The following is a 26714-nucleotide window of genomic DNA, read 5'->3' on the forward strand; positions in this document are numbered from 1 at the left end:
AGAGAGTAAGAAATGGGCCTTGCCCTCAAGAAACTCACGCTCTAATGGGAAAGACAAAATGCGTACAATCATATTTCAACAAAAAGCCCTACTTGGAGTTCACCTGGTTTGAATCCCAAATTTTATGGGGAAGGAAACTTAGAGCTGGATGTCTTCAGAGTTACCAACTTAATGTCAAACACAGAATGCAGTCAGTTTTTCTCTAGAACCTCCGTTTTGAAAAAAAAAATTCATTTTTTTTACCAGTCACTCAAAAAAAAAATACCCAACATATATAATGCTTCTATGTTTATAAAACATTTATATATATAAAATCTCATTTAATGCTCACAATACCCACTTTGAGGTATTATCCCCATTTTACAGATGAGGAAACTGAGGCAGACAGCCCTTAAGTGACTTTGCCATCGTCACATAGCTAGTAAGTACCCAAGGACAGATTTGAACTCAGGCCTTCTGATTCCATGCCCAGGGATCTATCTGCTGTAGGGGGCAGGGGAAGCATGAGGGATGTCTTTGAAGTATTTATTGGGCTATCATGAGGCTATCAATCTTGTTTTAATTGTTCCTAGATGGGACTAATGGGTAGAAATTGCAGAGAGGCAGGCTTTGACTAGGTATAGAAAAACTTCCCAACATATTGAACTATGCAGGAGGAGATTAAATCAGTCAACAAGCATCATACTGTATTTGTGGTGACGGAATTGCATAGACTACAGTGAACCTGGCCCTTCCCTCAAGGAGTTCACATTCAATTGGAGAACAACATGTACACATATGAACAATATATTCATGAAGAATATATTCACAATAATTTTTAAAAATGTCCAGGAGGTGGCATAGGATCAGGAAAGCCCTCATCTAGAAGGTTGTATTTTAGTTGAATTTCGAAGGAAGCTAGGCATTCTCAGGGACATCTAGGTGGCTCTGTGGAGAAAGTACCTGGCCTGGAGTCAGGAAGGCTCATCTTCCTGAGTTCAAACTCAACCTCAGACCTGTGTGACCTTGGATAAGTCACTTATCTCTGTTGGCCTCAGTTTGCTCATCTATAAAGTGAGCTAGAGAAGAAAATGGCCAACCATTTCAGTCTTTGCCAAGAAAACCCCAAAGGGGGTCACGAAGACCCCAACACAAGTGAAACAACCTAACAGCAACAAAGGCATTCTCGGAGTTGGAGATCCAGTCCAACATAATAAACATTTGTTAAGCACCCCGTGATGTCATTGGTCTTTTGCAAAATGAAGGACAACAACAATAAGGCAATGTGCTAAGCATGGGAATACAGTTAATAAAAAGAAAGGCAGTTCCTGACCTCAAGAAGCTTACGATCTAAAGGGGGAAGGGCAATACAAAAAAGGAGGCAGGAAAGGAGAAAGGGCTGGGGGTGGTACCTCAGTGAGTTGGCATCTTGTTCTGTAGGGGTTTGTACTCTGACCTCCCTCCAGTCAGAGGGGAGAGGAGGTGGAGGCAGGTCTTGTCAATGAACTCTTGAGTTAGCAGTATGGTGATGAGGCTAGAGGTGAAGAGCTTAACCTGGAGAGGATAGCATGTTCCCCAGAGTCGAAACCAGGCTGAGAGCAGAGCAGCAGAAGCAAAGTGAAGTGAGGTAGGAGTTTGGGGAGGTGAGGAGAAAGATCATACCAGGTTGGGGGTGGGGATATACCGTACAAAGCTGCAAAGACAAGAAATTGATTGTTGCAAACTCGGGATAGCAAATTTGCTAGTTTGGGTGAAGGCGTTGTTGTTCTTCAGTATTTTTCATCCATCTCTTCGTGATCCCACTTGGGGGTTTCTTGGCAAAGATACTGGAGTGGTTTGCTGTTTCCTTCACCAGCTCATTTTACAGATGAGGAAACAGGGTGAAGTGACTTGCCCAGGGTCACAGAGCTAGCGAGTGTCTGAGGCTGCATTTGAATTCAGGAAGATGAGTCTTCCCGATCCCAGGCCCCATGCTTTATCCACTCAGCAACCTACAAGGGACCTTAGTGATCAAGTCTAGACATGAGTCAAGGAGGATCTGATGGAGGGTGATGGCTGGGTAAATATTGAGACAGGGACCAATGGGACAGATGTGGAGACAGAGTCAGTAGTCCTTGGAGATTTGGATGAAGGAGGAGAAAATAGAATGCCCCAAGAGTTTAGAAGCTGAGTGGCTAGAAGGAGGTATGATGGTGCCCCTCTGCAGAATCAAAGAACGCCACCACCATCCCCACCCCCACCCCCACCGTCTTCAAGAGAAGGCCAAATGTTCACTTACTGGGGATATCGTACAATACCTGATGGACTCGATGATCTCAGAGGTTCTTGCCATTTCTGAGATTTGGGGTTTGAGCATAGGTTTACTCAGTATTTTTTAAATATTCCATTCTGTTCCCTGTCTCAACCAGGACATATAGGACAGAAGGAAGTACTCAGGCCCGTTAAGAAAAAAAAATAAATTTTGCTGTAAAAAAAAAAAATGCCCAGATTTCATGGTCCCGGATTCCTTGTCTTGATGTCTTTCTTCCTTTTCTTTTCTTTCTTTGTCTTCTCTGGCATTCCACTAAAAGTTGTGCTCTTTGGGGAGTGGAATGTCTACTTAGGCTGTTGTTTGAGTTGACTGTGGGGGAGGGGAGGCAATATCCCATGCAGTGTGTTTGCCTGACTTTCAGCAATTCTCAAAGATTCCTGGGGGTCACTGAGACCTTTCCAGGAGATCTACAAGGTCAAAACTTTTCATAATAATAGTGAGACATTTGAATTTTGAATGTGGTACATATGGATAGATGTAACTTACATAAACAACAGCTGTTTGGTGGGGGTCCTCAATAGTTTGTTTAGAATATAAAGGGGTCCTAAGACCAAAAAGTTTGAGAACCACTACTTTATACTAAGAAGAACTCAGAACTGGCAAAGGATTTTCCTTGCCTCAGCCATCCAGGGATCCATGGAAGTCTAAGAGTTGGTCCTTTACTTTCCATATGACTCCAGTAAATCACCAATGTGCAAAGGCCTGCACACAGATTAGCTTGCTTCTCCCCAGATTCTGTGAGAGGCTTCAGTCCAAAACTGAAGCTGTTACTATCTCCTTCTGGCTTGGGTCTCTGCACTCTGTCAAATGACAGGTAAGGACCGACCAGACTGGCTTCTTGACAAACCAAAGCCAGTCATTTAGGAGTCAGAAATCAGGAAGAAGGATATCTGGCAAAGACCACCCTGTGACCTAGACAAGGATCAGCATTTTTAGACCTGGGGCTCTGAAAAGAGGTTGTAAACAAAGAATGAGCAAGGACCATTTCTTGCCAGTCTCTGGACTCTAAGAAAGGCTAAAGATAAAATGCAGGCCTATTGAAAGAAGACATTTGTCCTCATACTATTGGTTAAAAAAGTGGTCTGAGATCAGGTCCTCTTTATGTAAAGATTACCTAGTAAAGTCTCTGCACAGTTGTTGAGCCCCTGGGTTATTTACTGGCTAAGTCCAACTGTACATATTGCTTTGCTGGAAGGTTCATTATGTTCCTTTTGGATATTAAGAATAGCCACCATAAAAGGTCCCCTCCTCCTTCCCTGTCATTAACCTTCTCCCTTTCCCAATCTCTCTTGGGAATGTCTGGCAGGGTTAACTTCCTTTTTGTCCATATCCTCTGTTCTTTGGAGGCTTCCACATCTTTTTGCTATGAATGAGAAGAGTATGTCCTCAACGTTTCCAAAACACACAGGTGATTCAAGGTCACGGTCAGGAAGATGGGCCAACCATTGTGGTGTACCAAATCTTGGTCTAAATTAAGCTAAAACATCATCTAAACAGATTGGAAAGTGGGTCAAAGGATGGCCCCTTGGGAGGGACAGCCCATCTACTACTATTAACTCTGTATCCTAAAATCATCGGGACTCTGTTGACTAAATTATTACATTGTTAGTGATTGCATTCCTTTTAGCTGTCTGAAATAGCAGAGTTAAAATATGGTCTAGATTGCCTTTCCCATCTTCTCTGTGTGGACATTGTACCTCCTGTTTTCAATTTCTGGGAACTATGCCAGTTTTTCAAGGACTGAGTCAAGAACAAAACAAATATTTGTAGGTAATTTTTTTTAAATGTGTGTTCAGATCCAAAGAATAATGTGTTTAATTGTTTCTCAGCTGTTATTTGTAATTAAGTCAAGATTCAAAGAGTTGGTTTACTTTTTCAATTTGTGGTCTGAGAGAGGGAAAAATGTCCAGACAATTGCCTGGGTCTTCTTTCCAAAGTCGGATTAAATGACTGAAATTGATTCCATTAAAGTGGTCCGAGTTATACCTTGTACTTCTAGATATTAATTAGGCCTTCTAAAGTTAGTAGCAGCTGGAAGTGTCTTTCTAGAAGCTCTAGGCAAACTATTTCTTTCAAGTTCCTTTTCTTTTTAAAAGGAATTTAAGTGAAATGTTTGGGGTTCAGCAGTTGAGTATTTTAAAAATATATGCCCTTATGTATTTCATGAAAAGATCCTGTCCTGTGTCTGAGATGAAAAGAAGTCTGGATTCCAGCAGAGATACATGCCTGTAATCATGTGTGAAATGTTTCCTATTCTAATAATGCCTGTTGGCCGCAGTGCCTGTGAAGTTGGGAGCCCTGGAAAACAGGCGGCCAGAAGTCCTGCGTAGGAAGCCCATCATCACCTGTTGGGGCCCTGAGTGTGAGCGGCTTGGGGGCTGGTCCTGCTCCAGCCTCACAAAGTACTGCCCACCATTCCACTGAGGACCAGTCCCAGGGAGCGGATAGCCCAGGCGTCTGGAATGCAGTTTGTTTTTGCTGGAGACTTTGCCCAGTAGAAGAGACTAGTTCAGGGTGGGGTTTCCCAGCCCTCCACCAGCCCCCTCCCAGCCCCTTTCTGGCTGGGCTCAGAACTGCAGTTTTTAAAGTTAGGAGCGGGGAGCGTGCGCTAGAGGCAGGGACAATGGAGGAAAATGAAAGCCAGAAATTTGAGCTCTGCCTTCCCTCCTCGGCAGACAGCAGACAGATGAAGGGTAAGTAACAGAATCATTCAAAGATGGAGTTACATTTAAGCGTGTCCCTTTCTGCTGCTTTTTATAACTCGAGACAGAGTGCATGGCAGAGAGACGGGGAAAGGGAACGCTATTTCTCTTGTGCATGTGGCTGTTCAAAAGTCCTTTAACTTCTTGTGTTGGATTCATCTTCAGGAGCCTTTTTCTCCCTTGACTCCCCAAAGCAGAAAACTTGGCGAACTGATGCCACAATTCGTGACATACTCAGCAAGCATATTACGAGCGCTGCTCCCTAGGGAAGGCTCAGCGCTGTGGGCTGTACTTTTAAGACACTATTTGGGCTTCCTCGCTGTAATGTAGCCGTTTATGTGAATGAAGCTCACTCTGAGCCTCCCGAGGGTCCATTCAAGGGTTAGCAGCGAGGCTGACTTGTGAATTTCTCCAGGCAAGTTTATTTTAGATGAAAGTCCAGGAGTTATTTTGTAGTTGCTGCTGCTGCTTTTGGAGGAAGCCAAGCAATCTGACCAGCTTGTTTGTTGTTGCCGTTTCAGCTTTGCGTCTCAGGTTGGCTTTGGAGCATTTGCTCCAATGAAGTTGTCCTTGGGTTGAAAGCGCAATGCGTGGCTGGGAATAGAAGAATTCGCTAGCTAGGCAGAGTTGGAGGGGGCGTGGGGGATAGGGTAAGGTAGGACTGGGAAAGCCGGCTTCTGGGGTGACTCGCTTCCTAAGTCACCTACTGGAGGGACCTGTCTATTTCTCCCACCCACCCCCAGGGAATTCCCAGAAGTTTAAAGTTCCAAGAACATTTTAAAATGGGGCTAGGAATGAATGGCCGCTTCAATAGCATTTTGCTGCTACTCTGTGACTACCCTGACTATCGTGTAGATGGCATGCTCTGAAAATGCACAAAGTCTGAGCCCCACCTCCTCCCGAAGTTCATTCAGAGGCCATTTAACAACAGAAATATGTGTTCCATGGCATAGCAATCAGTGTGGGGGTCGGGATTATCCACTTGGGAAAAGGTATGTTTTCATCTGGTATGTAAAAGGGGAAGTCATCAATGACTCATCCACCAGGAAAATGCAAAACTAAACCTCCACAGAAGAAAATGTAATTAGAATGCAGGCAAAGCCTCAGGGAAAGATGCAAAGGATTTAGGCTTGGGAAACTATGGAGGTCTGCATCTTAGATTTGTAGGTATCAGGACTGGCAGAGACCACAGTGGTCACCTAGTCTAGAATTCTGTCTGTATCTCAAAGATGCCTGCAAGTGATTATTCCAAAAGCCCAAAGCATGGTCTGAGAAGGGGTGTGGAGAGAAACCTTGGACGCTGAAATTTCTAGCTAGGGCACTCAAAAAAAAAATAGCTCATTATAGAAAACTTGGTGAATGGACTACAGATTCATTCTCCCTTCAGCTGAAGAATTGTAGCCCCAGGATAGGATGAGAATATATCGCAGGAGCTAGTCTGGCTGGTCAGTATGAATAAAATAGGAAGATATCTCTAACCGTCTGGAAACACCTGAGAATTTAGTGGCATCTGGGCAAGGAGAAGCTATCGACCGTAGGGATTCCTGCTGACTTCGTAAGTGGGCTGCTGAGATACCCTCCCACGCCATGTTTAAAGCCCACAATCCCTTCTGAATCCCCCAGGGTTGCTTGAGGGACCTGCAGGTGCCCTAGGACATCTGCTCCAGTTTTAGCATTGGTGTTCTAAAAAATACCCAGGAAGATAGAGAAATCCTCTTCTCTCCAACCTACCCAACTCTGTTTATACTTGGTTAACATAGGAGATCTTTGGAGGGCAGGACTGGGGGATGACCTGGCTGGTACTTGGCATGGACCTCCCAAGGTAGTTTGGTCTCTATTTCCCCTCCCCTTAACTACTCCCCTACCAGCTCTCCTAGCTCTGGAAGCTGTCAGGAATGTCTGCTGGAGGACCCCCAGAGGCCCAAATGAAAAAGATATCAAATTGCCCAACCTTGTTTCACTAGAAAACCAACATCCCTGGAGCTTGCTGTGCCCTTAGGGATGGGAGGTAAGGGAAAGGACTAGAGATGGCAAAGTCCCATTCTTTTGCCCAGAGGACCCTTTTCCTTGCTGGAGGCTGTGCAGGCTGATGAAATCAAAGCCAGCATACTAGACCTGGAATTTGGAGATATGGCTTATCTTCCCAGCTTAGTCACTAACTATTCATAATAACTCTAATAAAAATCCTATACTTTTCTGGGCCCCTCTTTCCTTATGTTTAAAATAAGGTGTTCCTGAGTCCACTGAAGACTTCAGATGAAATCTCCTGACAGATAGGGGATGGATTTAAAATGCAGAATGAGACACTTATTTTTGACCATGGCCATGGCAGGAACATTTGTTTTGCTGAACTATGCTTGTGCGTTATGAAGGTTTTCTTTTTATTTTTAAAAATTGAAGTGGGAGGGTAGATGAGGGAGAGATAATGAATTCTTGTGAAATTAATAAACCTTTTAAAACTAATGACAAAGTGAAGGTTTGTGAAGTCCAGATTGCCTGTTGTTTCCAACTTCAGTCATTTCCAAGTCTTTGTGACTCCATTTGGGGTTTTCTTGGTACAGATGGAACTCAAGATGAGGAAACTGAGACCAACAGAGTTAAGTGACTTGCCCAGGGTCACCCAGCTAGTAAGTGTCTGAGGTCAGATTTGAACTCTGGGAGATGAGTCTTCATGACTCCAGGTCTGGAACTCTTTATCAACAATGCCACTTCATTGCCTGCCAGATTGCCTAGACACAAAAGAAATAACTCAACAGTGAGGATTGCCCAATGGAAAAAAGGCAAAATGGAGACACAGAGGATGAGCTGGATAGAGAGTGTCATGGAAGCAATGACCACGAGCTTGGAACAGACTTTGGGAGACAGGGGTGTGTAGAAGGGCCTGGCCTCCTTAGGGTCATGAAGAGATGGACACAACTGAACAAGTGAATAAGAACAAGGCAATTTCGGAGATTGAAGGATGGTTAGTTCAGTGGATTTGTAGCTGTTGGAGCAAACCAAAGTTCTTGCACTGTCTTCCTGTCATTTATTTGATCAAATCTTAATGTTACCTATCTCATTCCAATGGAAAAAAGAAATGAAAGGGGTTGACTAGATGATTTTGAAGGCCCCTTCCATCTCTACCAATCTATCATCTGCATTGTTTATGTAAATGTAAAGGAGGAAATTTCTTCGGATAGACCCTCATAGGCACTCAGTGATCTTTCCAAGATTTCTGTCTAACTATGCATCCATGGATAGATTCTCTGAATCTCACTTTCCTCAGCTGGTAAAGAGAAAGGGAGAGGAAGAGAGAGAGGGAGGGGGAGAAAAGGGGGGGGGGAGAGAGAGAGAGAGAGAGAGAGAGAGAGAGAGAGATACAGAGAGATACTTGCACTATCTACTTCATGGGTTGTCCTGGCCAAAATAATTTGTTAGTCTTAAGGTGGGACATCAGCAGGAGTTATTTTTGTTGTGTGAAGGTGACTGTAGCTTCTCAAAGTCTAGACCAACAGAACATAAATTCTGTTCTTTCCTATGAAGCTGGTGAGGCTTTGAGGGACTATGGATAGACCCTGTGTCTGTCATCAGAGCATCAATGTTGGTAAGCCCTGAGCTGTTTATTACTCTAAAAAAAAATTCTTAACCTAGGTACAAGGACAGATTTCGGGGGGGCTGTGACCTCAAATGGGGGGAAAATGACATCTTTGTTTTTACCAACCTTTGGTTTCCTTTGTATCCTTTTGTTTCCTTTTGTAATTTTAGAAGCTTTATGCTGAGAAAGAGTCCATCCACAGGCTTCAGCAGACTGGCAAAGAGATCCATTACACAAAAAAGGTTAAGAACCCCCTTGCTGACAGGTTGGTGGGCTGAGCATGGGGCCTATGATTTTGTTGTCATAGGGAACTTCCAGATGAGAAAACTCCTTTTACCAATGCAAGATGGCACCTTCTCTGTTTTAGAGAGTTAACTTTCAACAGTCACTAACTGGAGTAATAATTATTTGGGGCTACAGCAACTCACAAAAGCTACGTCATAATTGTAGAAGGGTTGCGACCTTCACTGGTGAATGGTAAGATAGAATGTGAAGGCTGGAAATTAATTAAGAGGCCATCCATTCAGACCCCTCTTTAACTGTGAGGATACTTGGGCTCACATAGGTCCAGCAACTTGCTCTAGAAGACACAGAAAGTAAGAAGCAAGGCCAAGACTATAGCTCTGACCACCTGACTCTCAGGACAGTGTCATTCCATTTATCTTACTGGGGGGCCATCCACACTGGAAATCACCTATTCGAAGAATTGGCCCATGTAACCTGCTGTCTCAAGATGTTTATTAAACACCTGCTGTATACAAAGCCTATGCTAGGAGTTTGGGATTAAGAGCCAAAAACAAAGTGATCCCCATTCTCAAGGAGTTTATATTCCCCTGGAGAGGTCTCCTGAATGGACTTGGTACACATATCTCTGAAAACTTTTACACAGTTAATCTCTTCCACATTACAGAGCTTAGGGGAGCACCCCCACCCCAATCCCTGTGATTGAAAAATTCTGCGTAAAATTTTTTTGGCTCTCCTTTTGTACTAGAGAAGAAGTCTGATTTTTTTCCTTTTCTTTTACGGGGTGCTTACAGTACCTTGTTGTAAAATTTGAGTTAAGTATTTTGTCATAGCCTCTATGTTGTCTGCTGGCCTTTGCATGTCATCTGCAGCTTCCACAAAACTCCCCCCAAATTCCCATTTAATTTCCTATGCCAACTTGTGATATATCAAAATAGCAGTGGGGAAAGTCATAATGTGGAAGGGGTAACTTTGATTCCCTGCCTAGCTGACATTTGAGGCAGCTAGGTGGTTCAGCTGCTAGAACCTTGGACCTAGAGTCAGGTTATTAGCTAGATGAACCTGGGCTCTCTCAGCTTCATTTTCCCCACCCATAAAATGGGAATAGTAATTGAATTGACTTCACAGGGTTATAAGACTGAGATGAGATAACCCATGTGAGACGCTTTACAAACTTTAAAGCACCACATAGATCTGAGCTGTTATCACTGTTCTGCTTTTTCCGTTGAGCTAGAAGAGACTTCAAAGATTATCTAGTTCTAATTTTACAGGTGAGGACACTGACAGGTAAACTAGTGACAGAGACAAAATCTGACCCCGAATCCTCTAACTAAAGATACAGAGGCAGCATGATGTACAGCACAGACCAGGGCTGTCCGAAATGCGGCCTGCCTACAAGCATAGAAATTTACATAAATGCCTTAGTAAATGAAGCTGAGCTACCGCAGAGCTCTCACTCAAATGGCAAATCAAAATATATCGTCTATTGTTTCAATAAAAACCTAAGGTTGGACAGCCCTGGCATACAGTACTGGCACTGGGGTCTGGGATCAAATCCTGCCACAGATACCTACAAGCTGTATGACTCAGGATGCTACATTTCTGTGGAATTCAAGTTTTCCTACTTGTAAAATTGGGGTGCAGTGGTGGGGGAGAGGTTGGGCTTAATGACCTCCAAGGTCCCTTCCAGATCTGAGCAATGATACTGTGATTATAAATTCAGTCCTCTTTCTAGTACATCATTCCACCTCTCATTTGTCCTTGGAGAAGCCCTTTGAAACTCAAGACCTGAATAACTGGGCCTCTTCCTGTCTCTCCAGTCTTAGGCATTACTCCCTTTCACATGAACTATAGTCTAGTGATGCTGGCCTTGATGTTCCTTGTAGGAGATACTCTGCCTCCCATCTCTTCACTTTCGTTGGTTGTTCCCCATTGGCAGGAATTCTCCCCCTCCCCATCTTTGCCTCCTGGATGCCTTCAAGTCTAAGCTAAAATTCTGCCTTCTAAAAGAAGTCTTTCCCCATCCCTATTTGTTACTGGGGCCTTCACTTTGTTGAAGATCTCCAATTTATCCTGCTTGTATTTTATTTGTAGTTTACATGGGATCACCCTCATTAGACTAAGAGGTCCTTGAGAGGGAGGGGGAGTGTTTTTTTTTCCTTTGTTTTTATCCTCAGGGCTTAGTATGGTGCCATTATGGGCATGGTAGGCACTTAATAAAAGCTTGTTGACTAGATTTGACCATATATTTGCCCTTTGGAAGATTAAGGAATATGTTTCTTTTTTTTTCCTACTTTTTTAAGGGATTTTTTTTGCTTTTGTAATCTTCCCCCCCCACCACCCTGATTTATTAATTAGTTTAATTTTAGTTTTCAACATTCACTTCCATAAGTTTTAAATTTTCTTCCCCTTCCCTCCCTGAGACAGCATGCAATCCAATATGGGCTCTACACATACATTCCTATTACACGAATTTTCACATTAGTCATGTTGCATGGAAGAATTATAATGAATGGGAGAAATCATGAGAAACAAAACAAAACAAAAAAGAAAATAGTCTGCTTTGCTCTGCATTCCTACTCCATAGTTCTTTCTCTGGATGTGGATGACATTTTCCATCATGAGTCCTTTAGAATTGTTTTAGGTCCTTGCATTGCTGAGGAGGGCTAAGTCTATCAAAAGCAGTCCTCGAACACTGTGGCTGAGGCGTATGTTTCTGTGGGTGCCCTGTCCTCTTCCATCCATGGAGGGAGTTGTCCAGAGGAATTGAGAGAGGGAACCAGAAGGGGAAGCCACTCAGCATCCTCCGAATCATACTTTCACACTATGGTCTTACTATTTGGTTTGACATAGATTTGCAGAATCTCAGAAGACATCTATGTTTAAATGTTAGTAGTAAATGATACTGGAGAGGTAGGGCAGAGTAGAAATACCTGCTACATGGAAATATTCTGGCTCCCTTTTCTACCCTTGCTAGAGGGAGGTCTTTGCTCTGGGGCCCCTATAATCATTATTTCAATAGAACTCTTATGATTTTCTAAACAATGAGCCTGGGAGGGCCTTGACCTGTTTTCTCCCAGGTCCTCCACCCACTCCCTTCTCCCTTTTGTTGCTATCCCGGGTTATTTCTGAAAGACCTTATTGAAAGACTACATTTATGCCCAAGTAGCTGAAGTTGTAAATGTCATGCTCCCTTCGGGCATGGGAGACTTTTCCTGTGGTCACTCTCCTAGCTGAGCTTGGCCTCTTAGAGGAAAAATGTCAAGTTATGGGGATGTGTATTCAAAGAGCTTTCTGTGGAAAGAAGCATTGGTCTTTCCTGGGTGGAACAGGTGTCTGATGCCAGCAGGGCACGTAAGAGGTGGTACATGTTGACGAAAAAGAAAGATAGGACGTGATGGGGAATTCGATGTTCTCTGAGTTATAGGACACCATCCTATGACCATCAGAAAGAAGAGAGCTTACATTTTTTTCTTCTTAGTTTCTTTAAATCTGGTAATGTGAATGAATGAATGTATTCCCAGAAGATCCACGAGCAAGAAGAATCCGAAAGGTTACAGGAGAAGTGACCTTCCCAGTGGGAAGTATTAGGGAACCAAGAGAGGCCAACTGGAAGGAAAGATGAGAGTACTTACAGGGAAAGTGAAGAATCCTTCCCCTCCTTTTCCAGTTTCTCTGAGATAAAATATGTTTACCCTCAGTGATTACTCCTCTTGTTCTGTCTTCATTTCAGGGGAATAAATAAATAACTCTTGTAAATATATGGAGGAGAGCTCAAATACTTGAAGAAATCGGTGATTGGAAATGTTTGTGGCTGTTAAGTTCATAATAAATAAGCATTTTAAAATGTATTTCTTCAGCGTGGGGAACTTCTGGCACAGGAATGCCTTTTAACTGACTCCACCTTCTCTGACTTAGTGGATGATTCCTAGGGAGTTGCTTCTTTGTATGTGTTTTGTATATGCTTATATTTCCATAGCCGTGTATGTTGTATTCCACTCCCCCACTAGGATATGTGCCGAGAGAGCCAGAACAGTTTAATTTTTGTGTCTCTAACCCCTGGCACTGTTTCTTGAATGTAATAGGTGCTTGGCGGCTGCTTGAAGCAGTGGACAGAGTTGGATTTCTGAAGACCCTGGTTCAAATCCTGCCTTATATACTTCCTAGCTGTGTGACCCTAGGCAAGGCATTTAACTTTTCTCAGCTTCAATTTCCTCCTCAGGAATGGGGCAGCTGGGTGGCCAGCGGATTGAATGCTGGGCCTGGAGTTAGGAAGACTTGTCTTCCTGCGTTCAAATGTGGCCTCAGAAACTAACTAGCTGTGTGACCCTGGGCAAGTCACTTAGCCTTGTTTGCCTCAGTTTCCTCGTCTCCAAAATGAGCTGGAGAAGGAAACGGCAAACTACCTCGGTGTCTTTGCTCAGAAAACCCTAAATGGGGTCACAAAGAGTCAGACACGACAGAAATGACTGAACAACAGGAACAACAACGCTTCCCAGGGCGGTTGTGAGGAGCAAGCGACATCAGAGTAACCTATGTCGATGCCAGCTGTTGTTGTTGGCGTTATATTATAGCTGTCAAAGGAATGGAGGGCATGAAGAGATTCAGTGACTCACCCAGGGTCACACAGCTACTGAGCCACAGAAACAGGATTTCAGCCCTTGTCTTGATGACTACAAACTGAGCACTCCATCCACCACGCCATGCTGGGACAGTGTAACAATCAACAGGCATTTGTTATGTGCAGACTCCATACAAGGTACTGTCCTAATCCCAGAGTCTACAAAGAAAAAGAAAAAAAAAAAGTCCTGCCTTCAAAGGGCTTACTTTCTAATAGGAAAGAAACATATCAAAGAAAGGACCTTCAAAGTCATTTAACCCAACCCAACCCCAACACTGCCCCCCCCCCCATTTTGTTCTTAAGGAAAATGAATTACTGAGAGTTTAAGTAATTTGCCAGAGTAGACACTGGTAGATCTTTGGAGAGTACAGAGTTAGCCCCAGAAGGCAATTTAGAGGCCATCTGGTCCTACACCCTCATTTTACAGGTGAGGAAACTGAGACCCAGAGAGACTGGGTTACTTTCCTGAGGAGCTAGATTTGAACCCAGGACCCGTGACAATATCGCCCATTTATACAGCCTTCCTTAGTTTATCGCCACCTACTGCTACCCTCGTCAGTTTGGCAAGAGAGCACAGGTTGCTATCTGCAAAGAAAGGATCACCATCTCTAGATTGCTTGATTGCAGAAAGGAGTGCCCTAAATAAACAAAATCTCCTATTGATCTATAAACCTCATTGAAGCTTACCTTTCCCAGGCTTCCCCATCCCTCTCGGAGATGTCTACTACACGTACCAAAAATTTACAAAATTCACTGATTTCGTTCCACCCACTTCCTTAGGCTGTTCAGGGCTGGAAGTGTTATAATTAGTAAAGTCATAGAAAGTGAAAGGATCACCTGGGGGGTGTCTAGAATCAGCTCCCCCCCCACCCCATCTGTGAATTGGAAAGTGGGCCCTGGGAAAAACCATTTTGAAATTCAAATATGTTTTTGTGGGTAATTGAGGAGTACCTGTCATCCAGTCTTTCCTCCCAGACTGACATTTCTAGGCAAAGCTAAGAAGACGGTGATAGATCTGATGACATTTCCTTTAGGCCTGTTTTTGCATGTTTTCCCTAATCCTAGGCACAGATGTCAGGGTGAGGTTCTCTCTTTATCTGGATCCACATAAGCAGAGGCCTCCAGAAAGAATCCTTTGCCATTCTCTGCTTTCCAGAGAGAGATAAATGTCAAGGAAACACATTCATGTCAATGATTTATTTTATCTTTAATGATTTATTTTTTTAAAGCAATTTCCAATGTTGTAGGGGTAATTAAGAAGCAGGAAAGCCTGAGTTCAAATCTGTCCTGAGATACTGACTAGCTGTGTGACCCTGGGCAAGTCACTTAACCTCTGTTTTGTCTTGGTCTCCTCAACCTTAAAGTGGAAAAAAACAATAAGCCTCTACCTCCTGGGGTTGCTGTGAGGACCAAATGAGATATTATCTGGGAAGCGTTTGGCCCAGTGCCTGGCATATAGTAAGCGCTTAATAAGTGCTTATTTCCTTCTCTTCCTTTCTTCCTCTTTCAACTTCTATTTCATTATCTGTCAAATGGTTATTGTTTTGAGGATCAAATGAATCAATATACATAAAGTGCTTTGGTAGATTGTAAAGTGCTACAAAGATGTAAGCTATTGTTTGTATTTCATGTGGGACAACCAAAATTGCTCTAATATGGCAGAGCAAGAAGTGATATTCACTCATGCAGAGTTCCATCCTGCAAGAGTCTGGAAAACATTTCTTAATTATCAAAGAAAGATTCCATTATGCCCACTAGAGTTTGGTTGTATTTTAATCATTTAATGTTGATAAACGATTTTTTCACTAAAATATTCAGTTCATTCCAATGCCACTCCTTTCAGGAAGCTTTTCCTGATCTCCATGAGCAGAAAAAGTTATTCCTGTTTAGCCTCATATTATCACATGATTTTGTCATGACCTAATAATACACTTAGCATTTTATACATAAAAGCTATGGAGGGGGGGTGCGGCAGCCTGTGAGTCAGAAAGTTTTGCCTCTTATATGTGCTAGGGGTGTGGGGGTGTGGGCCTGTAGCTTCCTCTTAATGCTACCCGGAAACTTTCTAACACTTCCATTCTCTAAACTGAAGAGCAAATGAGTAGGGAGAGAGAATTTGCTCACTGGTAGTTTCCAATGCCAATGACATCACAAATCTGGTCCAAAAATAAAGCTAGTTGCCTTTGTCTCTTGTCTCCCTTAACTTTGTTTTCACTGCTTTCACCCCTATAATGCCAGAACAATAGCCTATATTCAGTAGATGCTTAATATTGAGAACCTACACTGTGCAAACATAGGGCCAGCTAGGTGGCACAGTGGGTAAACCCCAAGGGGGTATGGGTGGGGGTCTGGAGTCAGGAAGATTCATCTTCCTGAGTTCAAATCTGGCCTCAGACACTAGCTGTATGACTCTGGGCAAGTCACTTAACCCTGTTTGCCTTAGTTTCCTCATCTGTAAAAGGAGCTGGAGAAAGAATTGGCGAACCACTCTTTGCCAAGAAACCCTGTTAACAGTATTGGTGTGATATGCTTCACAGGGCCACGAAGAGTTGGACGCAACTGAACAACGACAAAATTCTTAGGTTCCTTCCGGAGTAGGTCAGCGATAGTTCATAGATTCAGAGCTAGAATGGACCTCAGTGATCATCTTATCCAAAACCACCTGTTTTACAGATGAGGAAACTGAGACCCAAAGAGGTTAAGTCAGTTGCCCAGGGTCACACCTGTAGCAGTAAATGAGAGAACTGGGATTTGAACCCAGGTCCTGACTTCAGAGACAACTTTCTTTCTTCTGTGCCTCAGTGACTGCCTCCAATCTCCACATTCATTCTGATGCATCCAACATGTCATTTCCCTCTCCACAGTAATTTTCTTACAGCATTCACTTCGATTGAATTTTGCCCAAACGTTTGTTTTCTACATCTCTGTAATCATTATCTCTAACGGTGTTTTCATTTTTGCTTTGTTTATGCAAATATAGAGGAAATAGAATTTTTTCAAGTAGATCATGGTCCAGTGAGACTCCTGCTTCATTATTTTTTGACCCTGACAATGAATCAAATGTTTTAGGATTCAGGACCTGATTATGAAGACCTCACAAGCAATTCTGTGGTCAGCATGAAATGTTCAATCAAAAATCCAGATGAAATCATCAGAGGGATCTTTGGGGTGATATAGGCTCCCTTTTGGGGGTGGCCAGAGTGGCTGAGTGATAACACAGTTATTATAACCAGTCAAAGAAGGTATTCTGGTTTTGAACAATCCCAAGGGGAAAACAATCAGAAATAATAGAGCCTTCACATGGACTTAGATGTTTCTAATGTGTGATTTTTGAATATTTTACCTGGATTTTGTTTTCTTTTCTTTCAAAAGAAATAAAATCTTAACTCACATTTCCTTCTATTTTTTTAAGTTTTCACATCACTTTAATTTCCAAATATCTCTCCCACCTCCCATCAAACCATATTTTGGGAATAGACTTTTAAAAAGAAAGAAGACAAAAGCAGTTCAGCGAAAATCAAACAAGTCCAACAAAACATGCAGTATTCCATGTCTACAGTCCCTCTGTGAGGAAGAGAGGGAAGCATGTGTTTTCACCCTTTGGCCAGACCAAACTCCTTGGTCACTATAATGTCATAGAGTTAAGATCCTGGGTTTTTACACATACATGCACGCGCACGTGCGCGCGCACGCACACACACACACACACACACACACATTTCTTAACAATGTTATACTAATCGTTTTCATAGAGCCTTAAATGAGATTGTTAAGGAGAGCTTTTTAAGGGAACATGTATTCTTTCACCTTTCAGATCAGGGAAAAAGCAATCTGCATGTGACATCAACTGAAGATGCAGGATGTCTCCGAACCAAGGACCGCCTTGCTAATGGAAACAGTCGTCTCTCCGTTTCCAAATCTTCCCGCAATATCCCAAGGAGACACACTGTAGGTGGGCCCCGTAGTTCCAAAGAGATCCTGGGAATGCAAACATCTGAGATGGACAGGAAGAGAGAAGCTTTCCTGGAACATCTGAAACAGAAATACCCTCACCATGCTACAGCCATCATGGGTCACCAAGAAAGGCTGAGAGATCAGGTAGGAAATATGGCAGTGGCTCTCTGGGGTGTGGATGGAAGACTTTTATTTGGAGAAATGGACAATTTTATTTTTATCTTGATATCCCAAGCCTCTAGTAGTTTCTTGAACATTCTTTATCTGGTATGGAATAAAGTAAAGTGACTTTCAATTGGAGAACATTGGAGTTGAAAGAGATTCGGATAAACTAGAGAAGGAAATCCAGTGTTGAGAAGAGCCTTGAGTACATAATAGCTGAGGATTTGGGGATCTTTAGCCCAAAGAATAGAAGATGTGATTGAGGGAAGCACAGAGCATGGTAGCTGTTTTCAAGGATTTGAAGGGCTACCACTTGGAAGGAATGATAAAATTTGTTTTGCTTGACCCTAGAGAAAAGCCCAAGGGGGTAATTGATGAAAGTTTCAAGTACACAAATTCAGACCAAGTATAAGGAAAAAACTACCTAATAATTACTGCTATCCATACAACATTGTGAGGTAGTGAGTTTCTTCTGCTTGGAGGTCTTCAAGCAGAGCGTGAATGACCATCTGTTGGCTATTTTGTGGAGGGAATTCATTTTTGGGTACATATTGGACCAATTAGTTGCCGAGGTCCCTTATAACTCCAAACCATGGTATACTTGGTCGCGTTTTCTGGAGGAGGCCAAGGCCTTATTGCTTGATACACCTTTCAAGGCTCTGTAGCAGGACCAGGAGAAAGGGAAGAGGGTACAAAATGAATAAGGAGACATAAAGAGGAATGAGATTTGACGTTCCTTCTTGTCTCTATCGACCTTATCCTTGGATTTAGGAGGTAGTAGGAGTGGAGAGACAGGTAGTCAGAGAGAAAATAGCCTGTATAATCAGTGCTCAGCTGATTCATCCTACCTCTCCAATATGGTACTTCCTCTGACTAACCACATCAATTTAAGGCATTGGAGATAGCATTGGGACGTAAATGTCACCACCCACCCTTAATCGTATGTCACAGGATATGTATCTTGTAGCAAAGATATGGGGGAGGTCTGGTTGATGGTCTTGGGATGTGCCACCCCTACCCCCACCCCCCATCTCTTAGGAAGCTGACTTGCTTTTTGCCACAGATGTTTGTTTGTTTTTGCTTGCTTTGCTCTTCACTGTTTCCAGCTACCTGTCCTCCCTCTCACCCCCCACCCTGCCTTTATCTTGACAGCCACAGTGATATCACCCAACTGTGGCTTGGGATGCTATTGTTTCTTGGCTGGATGCAATTACTTTATAGCAGAGGGCAGCAGGTTTGGGAGTATGAGAGATAGGATACCTTGATGGACCTCACAAAATAAGCAGAGAATCTTATTAGGCTGGCCCACAAATAAATGAAGAAGAAGAAAAGAGCCCAGACTGGTGTGCTAGCTTGGAGAGGGTAGGGAGGGGGTGGGGGTGGGAGGGAGATGGTGATCGGTATTGATTTTTAACCTTAACCAGCAAGGTCAGTGCAGTGTTTTCTGGCTGAGAATTTTGCCAGTTAGACATTTAAGTTAAATCTGTATAGACAGGTTTTACAAAATTTTTATTTTTAAAAAGTCCTATGATTGGCTTTAGTTTTTACACCATAGACATTTATGAATATGATCTCCCTCAATTGCACCCCTGCCACCTATAACCCACCAACTTTTGATTATCCATACTAATGAGGGATGATATTAAACCTGGATAATTAAAATCTACACTTTATTATGAAATGTAATTTTAATTCTTAATTTCAGCTTCTTCTTTGAACCTTTTATCTGAGTTGCTAATAATTAAAAAAACTGATTATGTTTCATGTCTAACTTATTATCATCATCATCACACAATTAAAAATCAGGAAGTATGGGAACCTGGAGAACCATGAGAACCCTGAACCCTTTTGGCAATCTGGTGAACCCTATGGACCCTTTCTCATGAATAAAAGAAAATATGTAGGATTACAAAAAAAAATCAATTACATTGAAATACATATGTGATTTTTTTCCCATCTAAAGTGACAGACCCCCTAAAATTTATCCATGGTCCCCTAAGGTTTACAAACCCTTGCGAGAGACTTGGAGAATATAGAGAGAAAAATCAATTTCTCAGTAATTAAGAGATGGATGTATAGCTTCATTAGAGATGGGTATAGTGGGTAATCTTGTTTAGTTTGGGGATCCATAAGAAAAGCAGATCTCAAAATTCAAGAAAAGGTTATTCAAAGGATTTTGTTTTGAACTTGAACCAAAAGAAGTAGAGATTAATTTTAGTAATAATATTCAGTTCAAGGAAAAATTCTTGAATAAGAAGAAATGGATTCATACTTCAGCCCAGTGGATTTGGACTTTAAAATATCATTTCTTGATATAAAACTGACATCAAACATCAAACCAAATATATATGGAACTAGAAGAAAAAATAGTATGAAACCTCATCTGTTGGGAATGACTTAAATCAGGTACTGCCTGGAGTCGAGGATGGAAGGGATGACCTGTGAAGGTCATTTAGCACCAAGACTCAGTGATAGGCTTAAGTGTCCCTTCTGCAATGACCCAGGGGTGGGGAACCTGCCACCTCAAGGCTACATGTGGCCTTCTAGGTCCTTGGGTGCAACCTTTTGAATGAGTCCAAATTTTACAAAACAAATCCTTTTATGAAGAAGATTTATTCTATGAAGTTTGGATTCAGTCAAAGGGAGGATTTGAGGTCCTAGAGGGCCACATGTGGCCTTGAGGCTGCAGGTTCCCTATCCCTGAATTCTAACCACTTACTCTTTTAGGACACACACATTGGTTTTTTGCCTCCTTCCTTAGAGGCCAAAAGTTTATTACCAGGCTTATATCTGGCCATCGTAGTGCTCAGCTAGGCAATGGAGGGGTATGTGCCCAGGAGTACAGGGGAGCATTCTAGCCAGAAGAATCCATACTCCTACTCTTTGGCCCCAAACTGGTACTTGGAAGGTCCCAAGTCCTTCTATCCAGGTTTGGATGGCCCTTCTACATGAGGGCTTTGGCAGTTTGAAGTTTGTTCAAATATATTCTACTCACTGATCAAGGCAGATGCTGTGCAGAAAGAACAGGAACAGAAGAGGGGAGAACTGGAGCCTGGGGTGTTGCAAAAGCTTAAAAGATTGTCTTAAATGATTTCAAACCTGACAATGTTATTACGTCCCATAACCTTGTTTGTCCGGTTCCATGTGGGTAGCATGGGGGCCTTTAGGGAATGTGGCATGATGGGAGTGGGCAGAGACAGGTAGAAAATGGGCTACAAGTTAAAGGGAAAAGACAAGCACTGGGGATTTTGCCAGTGTGCATTTGGGCCAAGGAGGGAATCTGATCAACTTTATAAATTCTGGAGTAGGCAGGAACTGCCTGGCTTACAAAATTATATGATCCTACCCTCTCTCACCTAAACTCCTATCAGCCTTTTCTTATTTTCACATGCTGTGCTTATAGTAGGAAGAGAGTTGGTGCTGTGGATGTGGAAGCACCATGTAGAGATTCCCATAGGACACTTTCATGATTCCAGAGGGCAGCTAGATGGCCCAGAGGATAGGACACTTGGCCTTGGAGTCATGAAGTCCTGAGTTCAAATCCTGCCTCAGACACTTACTAGTTGTGTGACCCTGGGCTAGTCACTTAACCCTGTGTATCAGGAGGGCAGAGTTTATAATCTCAAAGAAGATCATAAACATGTCTGAAAGGTTCGGAACCGCCGGATATAAGAAACTCTCAAAGTAGAAGGCAGAAGAATCAAAACATTTATTTAGGCTCCACAGTAACCAACCCATGAACCAGAAGCCCCATTTTGATATGTTGATCAAAATCTTCCAGGCCCAATAAGTACGCCTTGCAAGAGTAACCAGGAGGCTACAGAGAAGCATGATTGCGTAAAGCAAAATCATGCTTCCCCCTCGATGGTAATAAGATTACCCACTGGCCTGAAGTCTTTGTTCAGCTTCCTCCCGTAGATCAGCTCTGCTACTGGCAGCTCCTGCCTCAGCTGTGTCTGTGGCTGTAACTGACGTAACTGTCGTAACTGCCTCTGTAACTGCCTCTGGCTCCAACTGTCGCTGTAACTGTCGCTGTAATGGCCTGAAGTCTTTGTTCAGCTTTCTCCCGTAGGTTAGCTCTGCTACTGGCAGCTCCTGCTTCAGCTGTGGCTGTAACTGTGGCTGTAACTGACGTAACTGTCGTAACTGCCTCTGTAACTGTCGTTGTAACTGTCGCTGGCTCCAACCGGAAAAGGAAGAGAGAGAAGAAGAGCACTCTCCGAGCTGTCCTCTCCCCTCTTATAGGGTCTCTGACATCATCAAGCTCCGCCCAAATGACCAGGGCTGATTGGTTCCCGAGTTGGCCCCTCCCCCTAGGGTAGCCGTTAACACCTCCCCTAAGCCAGCCCCATGACTCCTCACACAGGAAGCTGTCTGCTTCCCGGCATGCTCCCCGGGCCTCCCGCCCCAGAAGAGCAAGCCACAGTGTCCAGAGGCTCAACGAGGCAAGCTGAGCCATTCAAAGAAAACAAAAGCCATCATGGCTACACTCCACCCCTTGTTATAGGATACATAATCTAATCAGCCATGTATCCTAGAACATACATTGTGATCCAATTACAAAGGAAACTAAAACATATCATTCATTATAAAGCAAAACATATCATTCAGTGACATTCCCAAACATTGGTTAACGATTCAAATGCGATCCACCCCTAGATCCCAGCAAAATAATCTTTTCAATCAATCATCCCCAAAATAATTATTAATAATTCAAATGTCCACCCCTAAATCCTTGTATCCATTACATAGGATCAATAATATCATAACAATAAAACAACACAGCAAGGATAACACAAAATAAGTAAACAGAACACTATCATCATTTCCACCCCCCCTTGAACGATTGGGGCTCAAAATCTTGGGGTGAGGGGTGAAGGTCTCATTTTCCATAGCTTCTTCATGCTGAAATTGGATGTAGAGATGGCCCTGCCCCCAAAAAAGTCCCATTCCAGAGGTCATTTCTTTAACGAGCTGGCAGGAATTCCAAGAATGCTACATGCTTAGGCAGTCACCGGAAAGTGCAGGGTGCTTAAGCCTGAAGGAAACAAAACTAGCAACAAGGTTAGCCAAAACAAAGGACAAAAAGAATAGACAAGTATGGACTATAATTCTTCAAATAAAATCATCTCAAGTTTGGTTGAGATTTCAGTTATGCAAAGATCCAACATCAAAGCCAAACTCAGGTGGGAAATGTTTCTTTTCAAAAGGAACATAATGAGGAAGCCAAGAGGATCCCACCCTAGATATAGACTAAGATTGTCCTCCCAGCCTTTCCCCAGATGTACAAGTTTTCATCCGTTGATCACACAAGGTCACCTTCAGTCTGAGTGGCTTGTAGGCTTGCAGGAGCAGTTCTTATTTCCCTATTTCTCGTGTTATCAAGTCCTCTATACATTCTGTATAATTCATTGGTTGGAATTCCATCTATCATTTCAAAACCTACTCCTGCTCTCAATAAAGCAGTAAACATTTCTTTCCTTGTTACTCTCCTTTGGCGCCAAGTTTGCTGGTTATTCACTCTTCTCTCTCGAGGAGATCTATCCCTTCCCCAGTCACCTAAGTCATATAACTGTAAAATCTTATTTATCACTGTTGTAAGACGGCTCCCTACTTCTCCAAGTAATAAATTCAAAATTAGTTGTTTATAAGCAGGGGGAGCTGTCCTAATTATTAAATTCCTATGAGGCAGTTCCATTGAATCATTGTAATATTTGTCTGCAGTTCCTACCATAATGGCAGTCTTCATTACCTCCTCCTTTAGTCTCATGATACAATCTCTAAGTGAATACCAGGGTCTGTGCTCAGTGGGCCACATAGAATCAGTAGCATATCTCTTATTGCATCCCACAGCGGCTAATGCCAACAGAGTAGTCCCGCTATCACCATCTCCTTGCTGATGATGTTCCCTAAAAGCTTGTTGAACTAGAGGATCATGGCTGATACCTATGAATCTCATGCAGTCTGTCCCATCTACTGATATTCCACCGGCCCCTTGATCACTGAGTCTTACCATCCAAGATATCAATGGTTCTCCTATTCTTTGGCTGAATCTACTCAAAATATCTGTGACCTCTTGCGGTGAGAAATCTTCCTGAATTTCCCTTGTAACTGAATCTTCACCTCGGGTTTCTGTCTTCCTCCTTTGTATGGGTCGAGCCCTTGTCTGATCATTTAACCATCTCCTATTCTCTGTGTGAGGCACATCCTGAACCCCAGTAGTGTTTTGTGCCTCAGCCGGCTCTTTCTGGGCTGGGTTGAAATGCACTCTGGGCTTTTTTGGTCTCCTGTTGCTCTTAGCCACATTAATAGAAAAGTTCTCATTTGAGTCAGTTTGGTCTCCTGCTATCTGAGATTCCCCTTCTTCCTGTGGGGTAGGAGTGCCCCCATGTCTTTCACTTAATCTCAATCTTTCGTATACTAGCCGGTAGGCTGATAACACTATCCAGCTTTGCCTAGATAGTGATGCCCCTGACTGAATCCCAACTTCTCGTAAACACTTTTCCAAATCCCTAGGATCTCCTCTCCGTAGCCTTGGTTCCCAGTTTTCACAGGGTCCAGCTTTTTTAGCCAATTCTTTTGCTAGGGAGGAATAAAATGGATCCTCCCATCCTGGGATATTCATCTCTTCCTCTGGAATTGTTCTGCTTCTAAATAGAGATCTTATACCTAGCGATCCTGTTCGTGACGCCAAATGTATCAGGAGGGCCGAGTTTATAATCTCAAAGAGGATCATAAACATGTCTGAAAGGTTCGGAACCGCCGGATATAAGAAACTCTCAAAGTAGAAGGCAGAAGAATCAAAACATTTATTTAGGCTCCACAGTAACCAACCCATGAACCAGAAGCCCCATTTTGATATGTTGATCAAAATCTTCCAGGCCCAATAAGTACGCCTTGCAAGAGTAACCAGGAGGCTACAGAGAAGCATGATTGCGTAAAGCAAAATCATGCTTCCCCCTCGATGGTAATAAGATTACCCACTGGCCTGAAGTCTTTGTTCAGCTTCCTCCCGTAGATCAGCTCTGCTACTGGCAGCTCCTGCCTCAGCTGTGTCTGTGGCTGTAACTGACGTAACTGTCGTAACTGCCTCTGTAACTGCCTCTGGCTCCAACTGTCGCTGTAACTGTCGCTGTAATGGCCTGAAGTCTTTGTTCAGCTTTCTCCCGTAGGTTAGCTCTGCTACTGGCAGCTCCTGCTTCAGCTGTGGCTGTAACTGTGGCTGTAACTGACGTAACTGTCGTAACTGCCTCTGTAACTGTCGTTGTAACTGTCGCTGGCTCCAACCGGAAAAGGAAGAGAGAGAAGAAGAGCACTCTCCGAGCTGTCCTCTCCCCTCTTATAGGGTCTCTGACATCATCAAGCTCCGCCCAAATGACCAGGGCTGATTGGTTCCCGAGTTGGCCCCTCCCCCTAGGGTAGCCGTTAACACCTCCCCTAAGCCAGCCCCATGACTCCTCACACAGGAAGCTGTCTGCTTCCCGGCATGCTCCCCGGGCCTCCCGCCCCAGAAGAGCAAGCCACAGTGTCCAGAGGCTCAACGAGGCAAGCTGAGCCATTCAAAGAAAACAAAAGCCATCATGGCTACACCCTGTTTGCCTCAATTTCCTCATCTGTAAAATGAGCTGGAGAAGGAAATGGCAAATCACTCCAGTATCTTTGCCAAGAAAACTCTCAATGAGGTCACGGAGAGTTGGACAGGACTGGAACAATAGAACAATACCTGGACAGTAGTTGAATGTAATGGAGGTCTGATGTGCCAACATTTCCATTTGGTTTCAGGAAACCAGTTTTTGACAAGGATCATAGGCCCAAGGCCCAGGTAAATTGAACTATTTGCCCAAGGGAAAGGAAGTGAATGAGTACTTGTATAGCTGTGCTAGGCACTGTGCTTCTCACTTTTACAAATATTATCTCAATTGATCCTCACAGCAACAATGCTGAGGGGCAGGTGCTGCTATTTTACATTTGAGGTAACTGAGGCAAGCAGGTTAAATAGCTTGCTCAGAGCGTGTCTAAGCCTACATTTGAACCCAGGTCTTCCTAAGTCCAGGTCCAGAGCTATAGTCACTATGACACCAGCATAAGTATCTGCGGCAGAGTTTGAACCTAGGCCCTCTGATTCTAGCCCAGAGTCAGTGTTTCCACTGTGAGGTTGGGGGTGTGTGTGTGTGTGTGTGTGTGTGTTATGTACCCCACCTGCTCACACTGCATCACTCAGCTGCTCTGTGTAAGGTCTTCAATGAACAGAAATTCTAAGGCGAGAAAAATCATCTGAGATCAATCTGTAAATTAATTACCAAAATCCATTCATCCCTCAGATAGAGATGGTGAAGGCAAGGAGTGATCAGAGCCTGTTGGATTTTGGGTTTGTTTTTGTTTTTTTCTTGGCCTAGACAAGGTAGCAGGAAAACAAAATGACAAGAGAACAAGTGGGGGCCACGCTTACTGGGTGCTCTGAAGCTTCGCTGCTTTGGGAGTAGAGGCATGGGTTATTTTTTTGTTCTTTGTGTCATCATTGAGGTAAATGGTGTGTCTCAGTTGGTTCAGGCTGTAGACTTATAGGGCTCCAAATCCCTGACACAGAAGTGTGCCTATCTAGAGCTTCCTATTGGAGTATCCTTCTGCCCTAATTCCTTCTCCTAAAGAAGGAGTACCCTTCCTAGGCCAAGGGCCCATGATGCTCTCTTCCCTCCCTCCCCAGTCACCCCTTCTTCCCTACCCATCACCTCTCTTCCTCACAGGCTTAGTTTGCATCACAATCTAGCCAATCAGTGGCCTGTTGGAATTCCTTGAAGAGAAATCTTAGGCAATCAACCAGCTATCTCAGTTCCTTTGTGTAGCTGGGGAGTTGAGAGTTAATCCTCCACCCTCCCACCGCTCCAGCCTTGGAAGATTGGGGGAGGGGTGGGGAAGAAAACTAGTTGTGATGCAGAACCAGGACAGTTTGGGTTATATTTACCCCCAGGTATATTGACCTGAGACCCAGCTATGGGCCCTTTGGGACAGAAGAGAATAAAAGCAATTTATTTTAAAATTTAAGACTTTTGGGGAGGGGCTCCTAAGCCCTCTGAGAACCTCTTTGCAAAATGCTTTTTACTTTCTTGCCAGACTTAATTATTCTTACTTTCCAGCACTGATTTTTCATCACTTTGAGAGCTGTTTGTA

At 43.3% G+C, this 26714-nt stretch overlaps 1 protein-coding gene across 4 annotated transcripts in view; it reads left to right on the forward strand.

Annotated features, from left to right (window-relative positions):
• Positions 1-4890: 4890 nt before the first annotated feature.
• Positions 4891-26714, forward strand: part of KIAA1217 (KIAA1217 ortholog) — a 392388-nt gene continuing 370564 nt past the window's right edge. For all 4 annotated transcript variants that reach the window (XM_036761523.1, XM_036761529.1, XM_036761524.1 and 1 more), the window contains exons 1-2: positions 4891-4983; positions 17245-17528. In XM_036761523.1, coding sequence (XP_036617418.1) covers positions 4914-4983; positions 17245-17528 — 354 coding nt within the window. In that variant the 5' untranslated portion in view covers positions 4891-4913. The remainder of the gene's footprint in view (positions 4984-17244; positions 17529-26714) is intronic.

The sequence above is a fragment of the Trichosurus vulpecula genome, chromosome 5 (genome assembly GCF_011100635.1).
Source record: "Trichosurus vulpecula isolate mTriVul1 chromosome 5, mTriVul1.pri, whole genome shotgun sequence".
Taxonomy (NCBI): Eukaryota; Metazoa; Chordata; class Mammalia; order Diprotodontia; family Phalangeridae; genus Trichosurus; species Trichosurus vulpecula.